Source organism: Eleginops maclovinus, chromosome 18 (assembly GCF_036324505.1).
Source record: "Eleginops maclovinus isolate JMC-PN-2008 ecotype Puerto Natales chromosome 18, JC_Emac_rtc_rv5, whole genome shotgun sequence".
Lineage (NCBI taxonomy): Eukaryota > Metazoa > Chordata > Actinopteri > Perciformes > Eleginopidae > Eleginops > Eleginops maclovinus.
In genome coordinates this window covers 8800056-8816981 of record NC_086366.1, presented here as the reverse complement: position 1 = coordinate 8816981, position 16926 = coordinate 8800056, and the positions used below count along the sequence as shown (strand labels likewise).

The 16926-nt window shown below is 41.6% G+C and overlaps 1 protein-coding gene across 1 annotated transcript; it reads left to right on the top strand.

The window, feature by feature from the left end:
* Positions 1-4445: 4445 nt before the first annotated feature.
* Positions 4446-16907, top strand: gap43 (growth associated protein 43). The gene is made up of 3 exons (XM_063906266.1): positions 4446-4723; positions 11511-12159; positions 15641-16907. Exons 1-3 carry the CDS (start codon positions 4694-4696, stop codon positions 15718-15720), a joined length of 759 nt encoding a protein of 252 aa, XP_063762336.1. The 5' UTR covers positions 4446-4693; the 3' UTR covers positions 15721-16907.
* Positions 16908-16926: the final 19 nt, after the last annotated feature.

The following is a 16926-nucleotide window of genomic DNA, read 5'->3' as shown; positions in this document are numbered from 1 at the left end:
ATCCAAATTTATTTCAGCTGTCTGGATTTGTTATGGGGGTGGAAGTCTTTGTTTACAGGAAATGTTGGCGCACTCTCCTCTCAAACTCTATTACACAGCCGCATCCAGAGGAGTCCAGAACCATCAATAATGACTGAACCCTTACCGGCTCCTCCTCTGCCATTGAAGTTGTGCTGATGATGTCAATGTGTGCATAATACCTAAGTTATTATACATTGAGATTAAAGCACATCACGTTTCACAAATTGACGTTTGCTTTTTTTTCTTCAAGGCAACACATCAGTGGTTGCCAGTATGGATCAATGTGTTCTTTATTTCCCAACCTAAGGGATTAGTTCCCCATTAAGGATTAGCAAATTATAAAAAAAAACCCACATATGACCTTTAGTTTATTTTGTGAAATACTCCTTACTACGCCACAATCCTTGAAATAAAACAATTTGAGACTAAAATCATTCATTCTTGGTTGAATTTTTTTTTTTACAGCAATCCTGAGTTGTTTTTTTAAGGGACTCGAGCCAAAAACGATGGGGACCACTGCCTTAACCGAACAAAATCCCTAGGTATAACAACATACACTACTTGAGAATAATGAAATATTAATCACAACACAATCTACCACAATTCTTACCCCTTTATACCATAATGTTCTTTCAAAAAAAGATGTAAGAAGAAAGTTCTTAGTCAGAATACTTTACTCCGAGTCAGTGTATTGCGTCATAGAAGAACACCTGTGTGACACTTTGTGAGTGCAGCTGTGTCAGATCTAGAACTTGCATCCCAGTGCAGGTTCGGACACCTGGTGCACTTTTGTTTCATTGCAGCAGGTGGGAAAACCTTTGATTTTTATCCCATAGGTCATTGTCCACTGCTGTATCAGATCACACAGAGGGGAGAGAGGGAGGATGAATGGTGAGTAACTAAAGGGATTTTTAAAGTTGTTGATGGCTATACAAAATCCTCAAAACTTAGTAGACACATGGAAAAAATAATCGTAATTGTAAGGTTAAACATTTTTGGAAATCTTGTAACATTATGTAATAAATGTTATCACTTCAATGCATTTGCAAAAAAAGAAGAAAAAAAAAACCAGTAGTCGAGGCAGTGAACATTGGGGATCTGACTGTCCGTAAACAATAACAACTTTCTATTGTTTCAAAAGTTTTTTAAGCAGGCATACATGCTTGAATACATTTATGAATATTTTATAAGATGGTTTTGTAGGGAGGCTTTTTAAGGGTGAGATGTTATTGAAATATGCATGCAATGCCACTATGTTTGAGTATGGATATAGACTGAAGTTATTAAACCTTTTCCAGTTCTAAAGCATGTTGTTTTTACCGGCAATCTAATTATCATAAAATGATGATGGCAAATTTTGTAGTTAGCTTTTCCCTTAATATTTCAAGATAATTTGCTGTTTGTAGATTGCATGTTAATCTCTTTGTTTTTCATAGATACAGTGACCTTTCACGGTCCAAATGAGGAGCTTAATCACTGTCATCTAAAAGGACAGGCCTTATGTTGATGTACAATGCAGCTAACAATAGCATGATACAAAGAGTTGCTTATATGCATTAGCACTTAGTTTAACTTTAAATGCATAGAACCAAATGAGCAATGTGAGTGTCATCGATTAATCTTAAAGGCTAGTCTTTTGCCAACTTTGAGGAGGCACAGTTGTGTTGGATATGCAACACCAACAGTATGCTTTTTAAATAATTTACATAAAGTAGGACAATTAACACTTCTCCAAAGGGATGAACACAAAAAATCCTGAGAAACAAAAACCCTGGCCTTACCTGATGACATGACAAAGACTTGTGGATAGAACACCTTTTGAACTGGGTGTCCCGTTCTTGAGAACCCATGTTTATGAATACACTTTAATCACATACACAAATTTGTAACCACAGTATCGCGTTGCCAGAACATACCTCTTGACTGCTTCTTGATAATGGCAAGACAGTGTGACATTATTGATCATTGCGGTCAGTGCTGCAGCAGATTCAGCTGCTTAACACAGCAATCACATAACTGAACATAGATTAGCATATTAAGACGGCGATGAGGAGCAGCTCTTTTAGCCTGGGTCAGGTTGCTGGCCAACCTGCTGCATTTGCAGATGAATTGTTTTCAAAGACCATCCCACGCACTCTCGCTCTGTTTCTTTAGCTACCACCGCCAAGGCTTCAGCTTGATTTTACCCTGGGGGATTTGTGTGTTTGCTTTATTTTTCATTTGGACAACCCCAATCATTTGTTATACACACCTTGTTGTATTTCTCTCTCAAAAGACTTTTTGGCCTCAGTGTGGGGATTTGATTTGAAGTGATTTGTCCCCTGATGTTAATGACAAGAACCTTTTTCATCGATGTGCAGCAAACAGAATTTGTTGAAATTTGAAAAGAATAGGTACAACACAGTACATAATCAACTAAAAATACTGTAGGACACAAACTGTAAAGGAATGTTTTGGGGAAAACATGACTCACAAAAGCAGCTAATGCTCCTCTAGTATGGATGATCCTAATTCTCTATAAGCAGAACAGAAAATAATGAGTCACGCCATACGTCACTTATTTCCTGTTTTGTCTGTTGAGTAAAATTAATGACAACATGAAAAAGAGCAAATATTCAAACTTGAGAAGGAACAAAAAGTAAATTGTTGGCTTCTATTTCGCAAGACAAACAACCATCGGATTATTAAAACGGTTGCCATTATCTCTTATTCTGCTAATCAGCAATTTACTTAATTACAGCTCTTATCTGGTGACTACGCCATACCATATGATTCACAAAATGTTCATACTCATCATTGTGTTGTCCAATAATTTATTCAGCTTTTACCATTAATTCTTCACCTATCTGTAATTTGGAGTTGGGAAAAAGTCAGGTGGTTCTCTTAACCGTGACACTTATCTCTAATAGTGATTCCAGTAAGGGTGATCGGGTGGGGGACAGTGAGCTGGCAGCTGTATGAATGTGCATAGCTGAAGTAAAGCGGGGCAGTGCCGAGAAAGACTATGCATACTCAGCAGAAACCTTTATTATTACAGCCTCTGTGTCATACAGTCTGCTATTGAACATGATGACATATAGTGATGATGTCGCACAGCCGTAATTCTGCTAGATGTTCCTGTGCGGCAGCAGCGACCACCGAGAAGGCTGGGGCTCAGCGGTGCAGGTTAATGATTTCTCCCTCAGTGAACCTGATGTGGAATAATCCTGTAAGAGAGAAGAAAAGCAGAGCACAACCCCTCAGGACGCTGCCCCCATCATTCTCCCCTCCATCCATCCCTCTCTCTGTCTGTGCTCCTGCGCTCCATCCCTCCCTCCATCCTCATTGTGTCTGTATCTCGCCGGTGTCAGAGCGGGGGTGGGGACTTTTCTGTCACCACAATGAGTGTGTGAGTGTGTATTATGAAAGACAAATACAGCGTGTGGGTGTTTGCATGAGCATGCGCCTGCAAGCCTCACTGTAAAGTAATGGTTTTAAATGTTGCTGTGCGGATTATGCATGCCCTCTCATTAAATTACACTCTGTGCAAATGTGGGCATAGAGGGAGAAAAAGAGGAAGAGGGAAACAGAGGCAGTTTGCTTGGCCTGCCACACCCGGCCCTCATGCTTTCTCCTCCTACCTTCATCCCTTCCTCTCCCCTCTATAACTCGCTCCCTCACACACTCCTCTGCTCTTCTAGTCTATCTGCTGGTGTTTCCATGAGAACAGAGCGCGCTGGGTATGAGGGGGGTTGCGGGTGACGTGTCCTAAGAGCACAGAGTGAGTGTTTGTGTATGTGTGTGCATGCATTCGACTTGCAATCATCACTGCTCTCTTTCACACGTATCTCCTGGCTAGTGATGCTGCCGGCTGAGCCAGAAAACATGCTTTTGGCATGTTTGTGGCAATTTGGGCTCAGAGCACACAGACTCATCTCACTGAACTGAGATCCAGAGAATGTATAACACACTAGTCTAGAGAGAGAGCCTCAGCAATAAGAGGATGCGAATTCTTGTTCTTTTTTTTTTGTTTTATGAAAAAGACACCTCTTTATGTATGAGAAAGGGGAGGGGATGAAACAAAGTCATAGTGCTGGGAGAAACAAAAATAAAGCCATTAAAAAAAGGATGCATCATAGCAGAAATTGGAGGTATCCAGTCAGTCATTGAGCGAGAGCCTTTTTAGGGTGGGGCCGCAGCTTTTGCTAGATGCAGGCTGAGAGAGAAGAGGAGGAGGAGGAGGAGGAGGAGGATGAGGAGGGCGAGAAGATGTAGAAGAGAGGAGTGCTGATCTAAAAGAGGTGGGGGGGTTCATCACTGTGCAAGAAGAGGAGGAGGAGGAGAAAAAGGAAGAGGAGGGGGAGAGTGTGAAGGGAAGAGGGGAGGAGAGAGGGATGGAGGGAGAGGGGAAGGGAGGGGTTTAAAGGGTGGGCTTGTAGTCATTGTCAGGCTGCGAGTAAGAGAGAGAGAGAGAGAGAGAAAGAGAGGTGCGCCCAGGCAGACCGACTGAAGAGCGTGTGTGTGCAAACTGGGATGTGTAAATGCACTCGGCGACTTAGCTGTTAATACAGCCAGAAAGAGAGAGAGAGAGTGTGTGTGTGTGCACGAAAGCGAGAGAGAGGGTGAGAGAGAAGAAGTGAAAAAGGAAGAAAGAAGCAGAGAAGAAAAAAGGGAGGATACAACAACTACAACTATGCTGTGCTGCATAAGAAGAACCAAACCGGTAAACTGCTCTGAATTGCTTTTTTCTATATTTTCCATCTGTTTCTTAATGACAAAATGATGAATTTCAACTCTGAACTTTGTGACTGTTGGCTTGTAGTCAGATCACTGTGCTTGAGGAGGGATTAGAGGAAATGTTGGTGTAATTTACTTTGGCCTAGCTTGTCTTCATAGAAGTCTATCCACAGAGCCCAGACACGCCTAGTTAATGTGATTATCCTGCATGAATGGATGTTGCTACAATGCCTTTCAGACCTCACACTGTACTTGAAGAGAGAGGCACAAGACTGTAACTCGATCTTGGGCAGAGCGGCATTCCCTTGTATTGATCATGCACTTGAACAAAAAGTGAAAGATTATTGAAAAGCACTTGATAGATTCTGTATTGTCTCTGAAATGCTCCCTTATATCTTCAGGAGCTGTACAGGAACTCTAACTAATCCACCTTTCTTAGTGATGATTCATATTAATTAGAGCAACCTGTACTCTTAATTGATGCCTTAAATGTGTCTTTTGTACTTCTGTTATTTTGAGCAGAAATGGGTGACACAGGAAAGTACATTTCCATAGAGAGGAAAAAAAGGGTGGGGTACAGATTGAGTGAGCAGCACCATCATGTCAGTGGCCTCAGGGGGATACAATGGGAATAAATGAGTCTAAATGGATTATCAAAGCCCTCCAGCTGTATAAGTGGATGTTGTCAATTGAGGGTACTATGAAGTGGGCTCTCATTTAAAGGGTGTGAAAGGCTGCTGTTTGGGAGTTTATAATAACCCATGGCTCTTCTCAGTGGAAGAGGGGAATATCAAAAAATGAAGGTGTTGCATGAAAGCAGGTGAGTCTGGTAAATGGAGAAGAAGGTGGCACTCTCCTGTGTTTCACTCTGTAATTCAGTAGCAATCATTAATATGGTTTTGTGTGCGTTCAGCGCCGGTTTCCTGACACTATCTCAAACTGATTTAGATTTTTATCGGACTCATATCACATTGTATTCTGATGCCACTTGATTGCTTCTTAAATGTTAGCTGGGATGAGTCATATAAGCTTTGGCACCGAGGAGAGAGAGAGAGAGAGAGAGAGAGAGAGAGAGAGAGAGAGAGAGAGAGAGAGAGAGAGAGAGAGAGAGAAAGGAAGGCTTGCCAGTTAAAAGACATGCAGGAGGAGCGGGATGCAGAGAGGCAGGCTGGCAGGGAGAGAACGAGCGGCAGGGTGGAGTGTAGCTGATGCACATGGAGGTATGGGGTGGGGGTGCAAGAGGAGGTGGTGAGCGATGGGAACCTGGTGGATGTAGAAACAGAGGTGGAAAAAAAAAAGTAGAATCAGGGAGGGAGGTTGCAAGGTATGGGGGAAGGTAGGGAGAGGCAGGCATGCAGCAAATCAGAAAGGCATGGAGGGAACTGGATAGTAGCTATAAATGTGGTGGTGACAGAGCAGGGGATGATGTTTGAGAAGGTGAGCAGGAGCAAAAGTGGGAAAGATCAAAAGAAAGGAAGCCGGCATGCTGCAGCCATGTGGGTGAGGCACCGGCTTTCCCACAGAGCAATGTCGCTGCATCGAGCGTGCGCCTCTCACGAAAGGAAAAAATATCCTCCCGGCCTACAAGCACTTATTCTCCTGCCTTTTGCTTTTGAGGAATAAATTAATCCAGACACACTCATGGATGGATGAGCAAAAGAGCATGGTTCAGTGTTTTAAATGAGGCAGTATTGCTGTGGGTCCTGCCATTGTGGAGTGTTAAGTGCTGTTGTAACATCTTCACCATGGGAGTGGCTACTAGCGCTTGATTTAGTAGCCCTTGCTGCTAGCTTTGTCTTTAGTTTCATGCCGTTTTAGAGCAGACTTCACCCACCACAGAAGAGGCTCCCCTCTCCTCTCCCCAGGGAAGATCAAGGATCAAGTTCTTCGAGGCCTATCTTTGCTCAGATCTTACTACCTACCCAAAACTGTCATTCCCAATGTAATGCACTACTTCAAATCCCACCCAGATCTTCTTTCTCCAACTCCGCCCCAAATCCATCACTAGTCCTCTTTTCTAGCACTAGGACCATGCCCTGCCCTGCTTCTTGTGACCCTTCTTTTGGCTTAAGCTTAAATAATTCTAGACCATAATAAAGACCCAGTCTGTTATCTCAAATAGGATTCTCTCCGCTTATTCTGTTTCTCCCCATGCACTCCAATCCCTTTCTCTCAGAGCCTAGCTTCAGCCGTGGTAGCAGCCACAGCCCATATTTTAATATTCCCCCAGCGCTGTGTCCAACCCTTACTCCCACTTGCCCACTATTTCTCCTCAGCCCCGCTGCCCCATCCCCTATGAAATCAGAGGCAAATGTGAAACCTTTGTTCAGGCAAAGAATCATTGTAATTGAATTAAAGGCTGCTCCAGAGGATGTAATGCTGCCGGCATATGGCCGCTTATTAGTTGCCATGGAGCCTCTTTTGACGGTCTATCGTAAAAGATTGTAACAGCGCTCATCAAGTCACCGTCAAGGAAGAGAGAGAGAGGGAGAGAGAGATGGTGAGCGGGGGCTCTGGCAGTCACCACCTGAGCCCCCCTCTCCTCATCTGCAGGAGATAGCCGGCTAAAAGGGTGTGGTGCTATGCTGAGTCTGTGTGTGTGTGTGCGTGTCGATATGTGAGAGAATGAGTGGGTAGCAGTTTGCTCAGTGAGAGAGAGTGAAAGACGGCAGCAAGAGAAAGAGGGGAGAGGGAGATATTCAGCAGTTGCAGACAGCAGCTAGTCTAAGCTCTTTGGTGTCTGGAGTGTTCCTGCAGAAAAGCAGACATCCATTGAAATCAGGCTGGGATTTTCAGGATAGAGTTGTCATTGCAGGAACTCGAGTGCCACCAGCTAGGAAGCTAATGTCACTGGCTGCTTCGAAATATGGTGTTAGGACACATTTTCTGGGAATTTTAAATTGTATTAAAATCAGCCAATTTTACATGTCTACTATAACTTAAAATATTAATGTACATAAATCTTCAATAATTACATTCAGAAGCTGCACCTGTTGGATTTGTGATAAAATGGCCTTTGCAAAGCTTCACCATTATAAATTCAAATATTAGCTTTAATATTTCTCTACCCTCTTGCTGCCTGCATTCAATACCAGGTAGGGCGGAGCAGTGAGGTGAAAAGCAAGTCTCCTGCTTGAATGGATAATAGAACAAACAAGAAATAACATGAATATATATATGCCTGGTGTGGCGTGAGATGTAGTTCTGAGGGAATTCAACCAACATAAACCACACCACTCCACCGTGTCTTCCCCCCCATTTCTCCTCCCTTCGCCTCCTCCCCCCTCTTGAAAATAAGTCCCTAATGACACTGGCAATGAGGCATTGGGAAGGTGGCGGAATTTTACTGTGTGTCACCATTGGGGGATGGTGTGTATGTGTGGTTATGGATTTGTCGGTAAGGCCATTGACTCGGGTGTGGTTCTCACGACAGCCAGTGCCCACCCAAGGACAGAGACAGACAGAGCGAGCGCACACACTGCAGCTGATAGACAAAGCTAAAATTAACACATCCAGCCGTCAGATCAGATTGAATTAATCATATTGATGAAACTGAATGTTTTACCTTTAAAGACAGAGGAGTTCTCTTGTATTCAGTGAAATAAATATCCTATCTTAGACCTATGTACATTTCAATTCTGAACATGAAGGATCAACTCATTATTTGTCACCTACAAACTGTCCTACAGCAAGCTTTTAATGTTGCTACATTACACTGTAGCTCTTATAATTGCTGTATTGCATAATCATGCAAAAAAAAAAAAACGGTTTTGAGTGGTTAATGAAGTGTATCTATGGCAACCAGAAAGACCATATTCCAAGAGAAACCTCTGCAGGCTAATTGTAATAATTTATTTGATTAACCTGATAATGCAAATATGTTTCCTCACTGCAAGTTGTTCAAGGTAGAGTTGAAACGGTCGGGGAGTCTTACTGTGAAGCCTTAAAGGAGTGTACCTTTTGGTGTGCAGCACCTTTGGGAGGTGCCGCTGTATTTATGAATGAAAATGTGTGCCGCACAGACACCAAGTGGAAAAGAGCCTGCAGGAGGGTACGTGATCAGGGTTCAGAGAACAGTTAATGAGGAATTCTTCAATAATGTTCTGTTTAGATGATACAAGATTTTAATGTAACTCGATCATTAAACACTTGTACATTATATATCACAACATAATAAGTGTGATACCACATGTCAAAGTACTAAATCTTATGCTTCACGACTAAAGCAGTCAGAAAATCACGCCCCAACTCTTTTGAGGGTAATGCAAAGACAAATATCAAAAATGAAAATGACCATGCTAAGATCGTGGTCAGACCATGATGGTGGTCTTTCTTCCCCGTGATCTTACACTGATATGAGATCACCTGGCACTCTGCTGATATTTTATTACATTTAAACTCGTACACACCCAGATCTCTAAAGTGGATGACATACCCTCTGTTCCAACAGTGATGTCATATCCCATATTCCCAAACACTCTCATCCATCACTTTCACTCTCTGTCTGACTCACTGTATGAAACCAGTAAGTAATTCTATTTAAAATTAAGTGCCTGGGTCAATCTTTTGGCAATTGTAAGCACCCATTACATCAGACATGGTCAAAGCCCACTGAGTTACAACAGACCTGCATGCATAATATCAAGAGCAAAGGGTGTGCCGGTGGTGACTTGTCTCCATATTGTCTGTTCTAATAGCAGGACACATGCAAACATTTATTTCCACACATAGTAGGTAATTGTAAGGTAAACAGCTTTAGTTCATCTTTTAAACATAAATCAAAATTTTGAGGGCGCAGTTATAGCCTCTGCTATCCCTCTCACAGGCAGCAATCCCAAGCTGTTTTTTTAATACTACATTGCACAAAATTGCTTCAGGAAGAGGTCATATATTAAGACTTGTAGGAAGGCCTAAGGCTGGATTTACGTCAAGAACCCTGGGGATAAGGGTGGAGGAGGTGGATGTACCAACACAGCTGTACCTTGGCCTCTCTGTTCCAATATTGGACTGAAATACTGACCCTGAAGAAGACATGTTGGTAGAGGGCCCCTGGCTCTTAAATCATGTCACACAGATGTGATTGCTCACCCAGGCAGCTGTCCAAGTCCAACCTCATATCCAATATAATCACGCTATTAGAGACAGTAGGCACCGGGAGATAGACTGATGGATATAGCCACTGAGTCACATCTTGAAAACCATTTCTGTTTACATTCACTAACCTTAAAGAAGATGCAACAGTGACATAGACCGCCAGCATTGACACAACCCCTTTAACCCCACCCCAACCCCCACCGGCACGCACCACACCCTGCTGCTGCATCACACACTGCCCCTCCTTAGCCATGCTGATTGCTCCGCCTGATTTACGAGTTCCTATTGGCACGCTCCCCTGAGGGGTCAGGTGCACTGCCAATCAGGCTGACATATAGTCTTTCATAGCACCAACCAGCAGACAGCGTCGTGATGAGTTAGCACTCTGGTTGTCAAGGTAACCTTTGATGGTTGGGAGGGGTATGGCAGTGAATGCTGAGGAGTTTCTCGCAGGCAGCTCGTTCCCTAGCAGCCGGAGATGGAGCTGCAGAAAGCTACTGTACCTAGAGAATAGAGATTGGCTCATTATTTTGGAGAAAGAGCATCAATTTGGAATGTTCACATATTTCTGGTGACAATTTTGAAGGTATCATTAGCAGCAAAACCAGGGGATATTAATGAATGCCATGGAAAGGGTTTTGCATTTAAGTTTATTTATTCACTAAATCCATTTCAGCACCATTATCAAGAGGACAATATCAACCTCATGCCTGGATTGAATAACCACAATAAATGCCTGGAGTCATTTGTCATGCTCCAAATCCCAGTGTATCCAATTTATTACGTACAATCGATCCACACACACATTACTCCAATGATTCACAATGGCACTAAATCTCATCTTTACAGTATATGAGATGATAAAGTTCTGTAGATCCATTCTAATGTCAAATAAATCACTTGATCCTGACAAAGACTTGATAACTGGGAGGACAAAAAGACTGATTTCACATCTTTATCATTTGGCTGACTGATGCTGCACTGCTTGCATGATCTTTGAAAGTTTGATTTTGCTTCATGTTGCTTAATCACATTCATTTAAATTGCACCTTTTAAACGTTTGATTGGTTGAACTTCTGCTAAAGGATATTTTACTTTGATTTGTTTTTCTTATTCATTTTGAATGTACTGATTCATTTTGTTTACCACTTTCAGTGCTCATCATTCATTCCTTTATTTGATTTGATTTCTTTTCATTAGATTTATATGACTCATAGCACAACCAACTATTTGATGGACAGCTATGGATCCAGTAACAGAAGGTAATATCATGGAACACCTTTCAATATTACATTGTGTACGTCCTATTCCCAACCCTGTTCCTCATCCAGTCCTACACATTTAATTCTAAACCAGTCCTAAAACCCTACCCCAACTTCTCCAAGTCTAAATTTCTCCAGTAATGGCTTTAAATACAACACTTGTACATTAACTAATAAACCCTCTCTTAGCATATACTTTGTCCTTATCTGACGCCTGACCCTTCAACTCATGCCATGTCATACCTTTCTTTGCCAGCATGATATTTAAGGATGATCATCTCAAGATAAAACCCCATCCCGTAGATTGATTCTTTGCAAATCTTTAGTGTTACAACCAGTACATTTTCTTCCTGGTTTCCAGTGGACTTGCCTGATGCCTTACAGTAGATGTTAACTGTTTTTTCTCTTGGCTACCAGGTGGAGAAGAATGAGGATGCGGACCAGAAGATTGAACAGGATGGCACCACCAACAAACCCGAGGACAAGGCCCACAAGGCTGCCACCAAAATACAGGCTAGCTTCCGCGGACACATAACTCGGAAAAAGATGAAAGACGGAGAGGAAGAGAAGGACGAAGACAGTCCTGCAGCTGCAGAGGAGGCGACAGAGGGAGGAGAGGAGGAAAAGAAAGTGGAGGGAGAGGAGGCACCTGCTAAGGAGGAGGAAGCTGCAGGAGAGGAGGCCAAGAAAGAGGAGGAGACGAGCCAAGCCAAAAGCCCAGTGGCAGAGAAGCCAGCTAACTCTCCTGGAGCTGCTGCTGCTTCTCCTGTAGGCGCAGCGACGTCTCCTGTAGCGGCGGTACCAGCTGCTCCCTCTCCTACGGCTGCCACAGCGCCCTCTGAGCCCCAGAAAGAGGAGCCAAAGGCGGAAGAGAAAGCCGCGGAGAAGCCCAAAGAGGTGGAGGCCCCAGTGGTGGCAGCCAAGAGTCCCACCACAACCACAGCTGAGGAGAAGAAGGAGGAGAAGCCGAGTGAAGAGAAAAAGGAGGAGGCCAGACAAGCCGATGTGCCTGCTGCTGTCAGCCCTATCGCTGAGAAGGAGGAGCCTAACCAAACAAACGATAAAGGTATGCCGATACAGTAGGATGTGTTATAAAAAATAAAAATAAATGCATCACTAACAGTAGACCTACAAGAATGTTCTCACAAACTCTGAATCAAACACTTAAGTGTGTACATGTTAAGAGGTCACCGAGTTCAGAGACTAAAATAATTCCAGACACAATCACCAATCAAGAAGTAATTAGTTACTGTAAAAAAAAATCCAACGACGGGGTAAGCTTTTCCGTAGTCTGCTTGGCAGGCACTGCAGGAAATAACTGTTTGTTGAGTCTTTGCAATTTAAAGATCTTTGGCAGTGACCCAACATTCACTGGTTAACACAGAGACAGCTCAATATTAGATTAGGCAGCCTTGTATCTCAGCCTTTGCAAGATGGAAACCACATACTGATGAGGTGAAAAATTGGGATAGAAATGCAGGGTTGGAAAATATTAAGTGCTGGCTAAGAATGAGGCAATGGGCTTATGTTTTCTTGTGATTGATCAGAATTATTTTTTCAGAAGCAACGTTGTGTTGTTTGCTTCTTGAGAAAGCATCATGGATTTATAAAGTCATATAAATGAAGATCAACCCACTAGGTTACTGTGAATTTCATTCAAGACCAACATATTGATGTGACTGCTACAGTCATTTATTACATGTAGAACATAAATAGTGGTGAAAAAGGATAACCCAATTAAAGCCTCTTTACTCCATCAGCTCAACATTTTTTTTATAACATCCGTGCTGTATGGACCTCCAACACCAGTTTAGAGAACCAGCATTTGACATCGAATCATAGCGGAAATGTAAACCTGAAAGGAAACTTGAAGACCATGAAATGAGATGATGACATTGATAACAACAACTTCTTGACATGAACTCATATTTCTGGTCCAAGGACTCTCAGACTGGGTCAGACAGGTAGTTAATGGAGCATGCTCAGTCTGGAGTAGATGGGGATGTGAGGCGGGACACGCACACACACACACACACACACACACACACACACACACACACACACACACACACACACACACACACACACACACACACACACACACACACACACACACACAGCAACTGGAGAACTACACGGAAACTAGGTCACCTAGGCAGCACTGTCTCCTGGTTGTCATAGTTACTACCTCGATGGGATAGCTGCCCTGCATGGAGCAGAGCGGGGATAACAGGTGCTCTGATTTCAATGAATGATTAATGAAGCCTACTGGTCACGATCCACACTGGGGAAACCTGTCATAAACAAACACTACATGACAAAGAAGTGCTAATTAAGAATCCACTGCTGGCCACAATCTACTTTACGAAATCTATAAAAAATATAAAATATTTAAGTCACGTTTTTGGAGCGATGACGCCAGGTACTCTGATCTGACTGAATTATTTTTGAGGGCATATCCAGATTCTTCACCTGGGATAGTCTGTGTGACTACCTTTATTTAGTTACATCCGACCAAGTTGTTAACTGTCATAGCATGTCATGGTGCCATAGCGCACTGCATATTATATCACCTTCATACAGGATATACAGATAAAAATGCAAGCAATAAAAATAGTATTATGAAATCAGGAACATAAAGTAATAAATACCAAGGACATGAAAAACACCAATGAAGATTTCCATGACCACTTCCACCAACATCTTCTCAACAATTTTAATCGTGTATGATTGAGCTGTAGTATAATTATTCAATAAATAAAAATGGCAGAGTCAATACGTTTGTGTTAAAGCTTCAAAGGCAAGTCTTCAACAATCGCTCAAATGATCCAAAAACACAGGAGGCAGGTTTCCAATATGTCTTTGTCTTTGGTAGACTGAGCGAGCAGCAAAAAGACTGTTAATCAGAAGGATTTAAGTGGGACTAGGTGCAGAAACAGTGGTGGTGGGATATATTTGTTACACAGTTAAACCTTAATAAAACACATCAATCAATAATTTACAGGCTTCTGTGTTTGAAATGATTATGCTGCAGTAAAGTTAGGTTAGAATTGCCGATAATGATCAAATCTTTTGTCAGTGACATCTTTTCTTCTTTGCTCTTTTGTATTACATTTAAGGACCTCTGTTTTTGTAATACATTACTTTGAGGGAAGAGTTAAATTTCATCTGCATAGAAGTGTACGTTTTACATTTTAGCTGTAACAAAGACAAAGAAAATGACCCAGGATAAAGCCCTGCAGTACTTCATATTGAATAGCTTTTCTTTATATTGATAAAAACAAGTTGAAACATGAATATTGTTCAAAACAATGCAAGCGCAAATTGAAATTGGAAGTGAGGTGACACTGCTGTCAGAATATCAAAACTGATGTGCTTTGCCTCTCTGAATTGTGTGAAATTGCATTTGCATCATGCAGTTCAGTGACTGTAAAAAAAACACACTTAAGACTGTCATACTAACAAGATAATCACCTCTTTCCTGAATGATCATACTGTCTTGAGTCACACACACACTCGCACATTAGTGAGTGCTAACACAGAGACGATTGCCTCACTCCTTTCTCTCCGCATTGCCCTCACACACATTCACTTCCACACCCACACGCATGCACTCCATCACCCAAATCTCCCATGCAATGATGTCATTCTTTGATTTCTCCTCATTCTATTAAAAGAGAATGAGATCATCACTGTATGAGATCACTGCTCTCCGGGCACTAGTCCAACACAATAAAATACAGATACTAAAACCTTTGAAACCGATGTGTTTTATGACAATTTCTTTATTATTTTTTGATTTTGTACACAGTTGACATACAATAAGAACAATTATTTTAGCTACTAATTATCATTCAGTACAGGAGCATTAGGCCAATAGTAGTCACAACACTCTAATACTTATGGCTTGGTAATGTATCATACAACCTTATTCAGCAGTACCCTCCTCTTACGAAGCCACCAATGGATTTTGTTAGAAAAAACACCATGTGCATCACACAGTATTCGATGTGACAGCCAAAGATGCTGCTGTTAGCATTGTGATGTCAGTTCAAATGCTTCATGGGTCCATTAGGAGCACTCTCTTCCTTTAGTATTTACTAAGCCAATGTGGGATTTCAGACATTAGGGTGCATATTTCTGACAAACATGCTCTCAGTTTTAGTAGTGTCGACATTTTGTGTACCACATTGAATTACTTCTTTGTATTTTTTGACCACATTTTCGTGATGGATTTATGTTAGCGTATGCTCTTTTATACAGAGTTCCTTTTAAGGTGAAATATTTAAAACATCAAACATAGTGGCTGGTACTGTATGTGAAATATTAATCTCAGAATACCTACATAGAGCTTTATTATTCCAACCCTTTAAATCTAAAACAATGTGTAATGTAAAACCTCCTCTCCACAAGCTAATCTGTCCTTCTCTCTCTTCTCCCCCAACCACCTTTTTATCTATTGTCCTCTTCTCTCCACCCTAAAATCTCACTTTACTCTTGCTTCACCTTTTTCTGTCTTTGCCCTCTCCTTCCCTTCCTCCAACCAGATGCTGCAGAGGAGTCTAAAGCAGAGGAGGCCACCCCAGCAGATGCAGTGGCGGAGGGCACCGAGTCCAAGGATGACTAAGGCAAAGTCTAACCTTTAGAAAGCAGAATTAAGAATATCAAGAATAACACAAAAAACAAAATCTAAAAAGGTTGCTCTTTGCCTTCCCAATGTGAAGGCAGTCCGTTTCTATTTGTTTGTCATTTTTTGTGTGGCAATGATTTTCTCATGTTGGGGGAGTTTCCAGCGTTACGTTTTTTGGCTCAAGCTAATATTATGAGGAAGTGGTGATGAGGATGATGATGTTGTTGATTATGAAATATGATTGTTAACTTGATGATGATGTTGAGGAGGAGGAGGAGTATCAGATTTGATTTTCACTATCTAATGTAAGTGAATCAATGGTAGAATGATTGCTCTCAACTGGATATTTACACATTTAAAATGCATTGTGAATGCACCATACTTTATTTGCATTGCAATGCACTTTCTTTAAACACACTTCAAAAAAGATCTGTAATTCTGCAAATGCACGCACAAAAACAAGCCGGTATAAAATGCAACCCTAGTTTTCAAGACAGTACAAGTGAATTGAGAACACAGCAAATAGGTAATGTACTGAAAACATCAAATGGAGAATAGAATGTATAATTAAATCTGTGACATTTCCAGTTGGGCAGCTGTATCCTTTTTCCAAAAACCACATATAGGACAAGAATATTACTCACTCTCTATACTGCTTGAGTCAATCAAGCTTGGTTTACACCCCTTTTACAAACTCCCTTTCTACTCACATTTACAGTAAAGGACCTGTTGCCATTTAAATGATATAAGCATATAATAAAATATAGGAGTCAGCTATAGTACTGGTGTAACTGACTTTTACATGACGACTTGTGTTCTGCCAACCAAAAGTAAGAACAGTAGCATGAACCATCGAACCAGATGCATGATGGGAACTCTCCCTCTGAGAGGAACTTTTTCGCAGTCACAGAAACTTAAGAGGTGTGGCAGCTTCTTTTTGATGTCTTTGGTGTTGTTATGACAGTTTATATGAATTGGAAAAATACTCTTGCACTGATGTTACGCAAAAAAACGTAAAAAGAAAAATCAAACAAACGAGCAAACAAACATACTTTTCCCATGTTCCAGTGAGTGCAATGTCCAGTTTCAACCTTATCAAGGAGTTCAAACTTGTGAGAAAAATAATGAAAAAATAAAAATGGTTTCAATGTCTGTTTTCAAAATAAAGCAAATGTGCCAATTACCATCATAAACTGTGGAGTT

Excerpts from the sequence above, each read along its gene's own strand:
- gap43 (XM_063906266.1), top strand. The coding sequence starts at position 4,694 with ATGCTGTGCTGCATAAGAAGAACCAAACCG. Across the intron at positions 4,724-11,510 it reads GCATAAGAAGAACCAAACCG|GTGGAGAAGAATGAGGATGC; the intron begins GTAAACTGCTCT and ends CTTGGCTACCAG. Across the intron at positions 12,160-15,640 it reads TAACCAAACAAACGATAAAG|ATGCTGCAGAGGAGTCTAAA; the intron begins GTATGCCGATAC and ends TCCTCCAACCAG.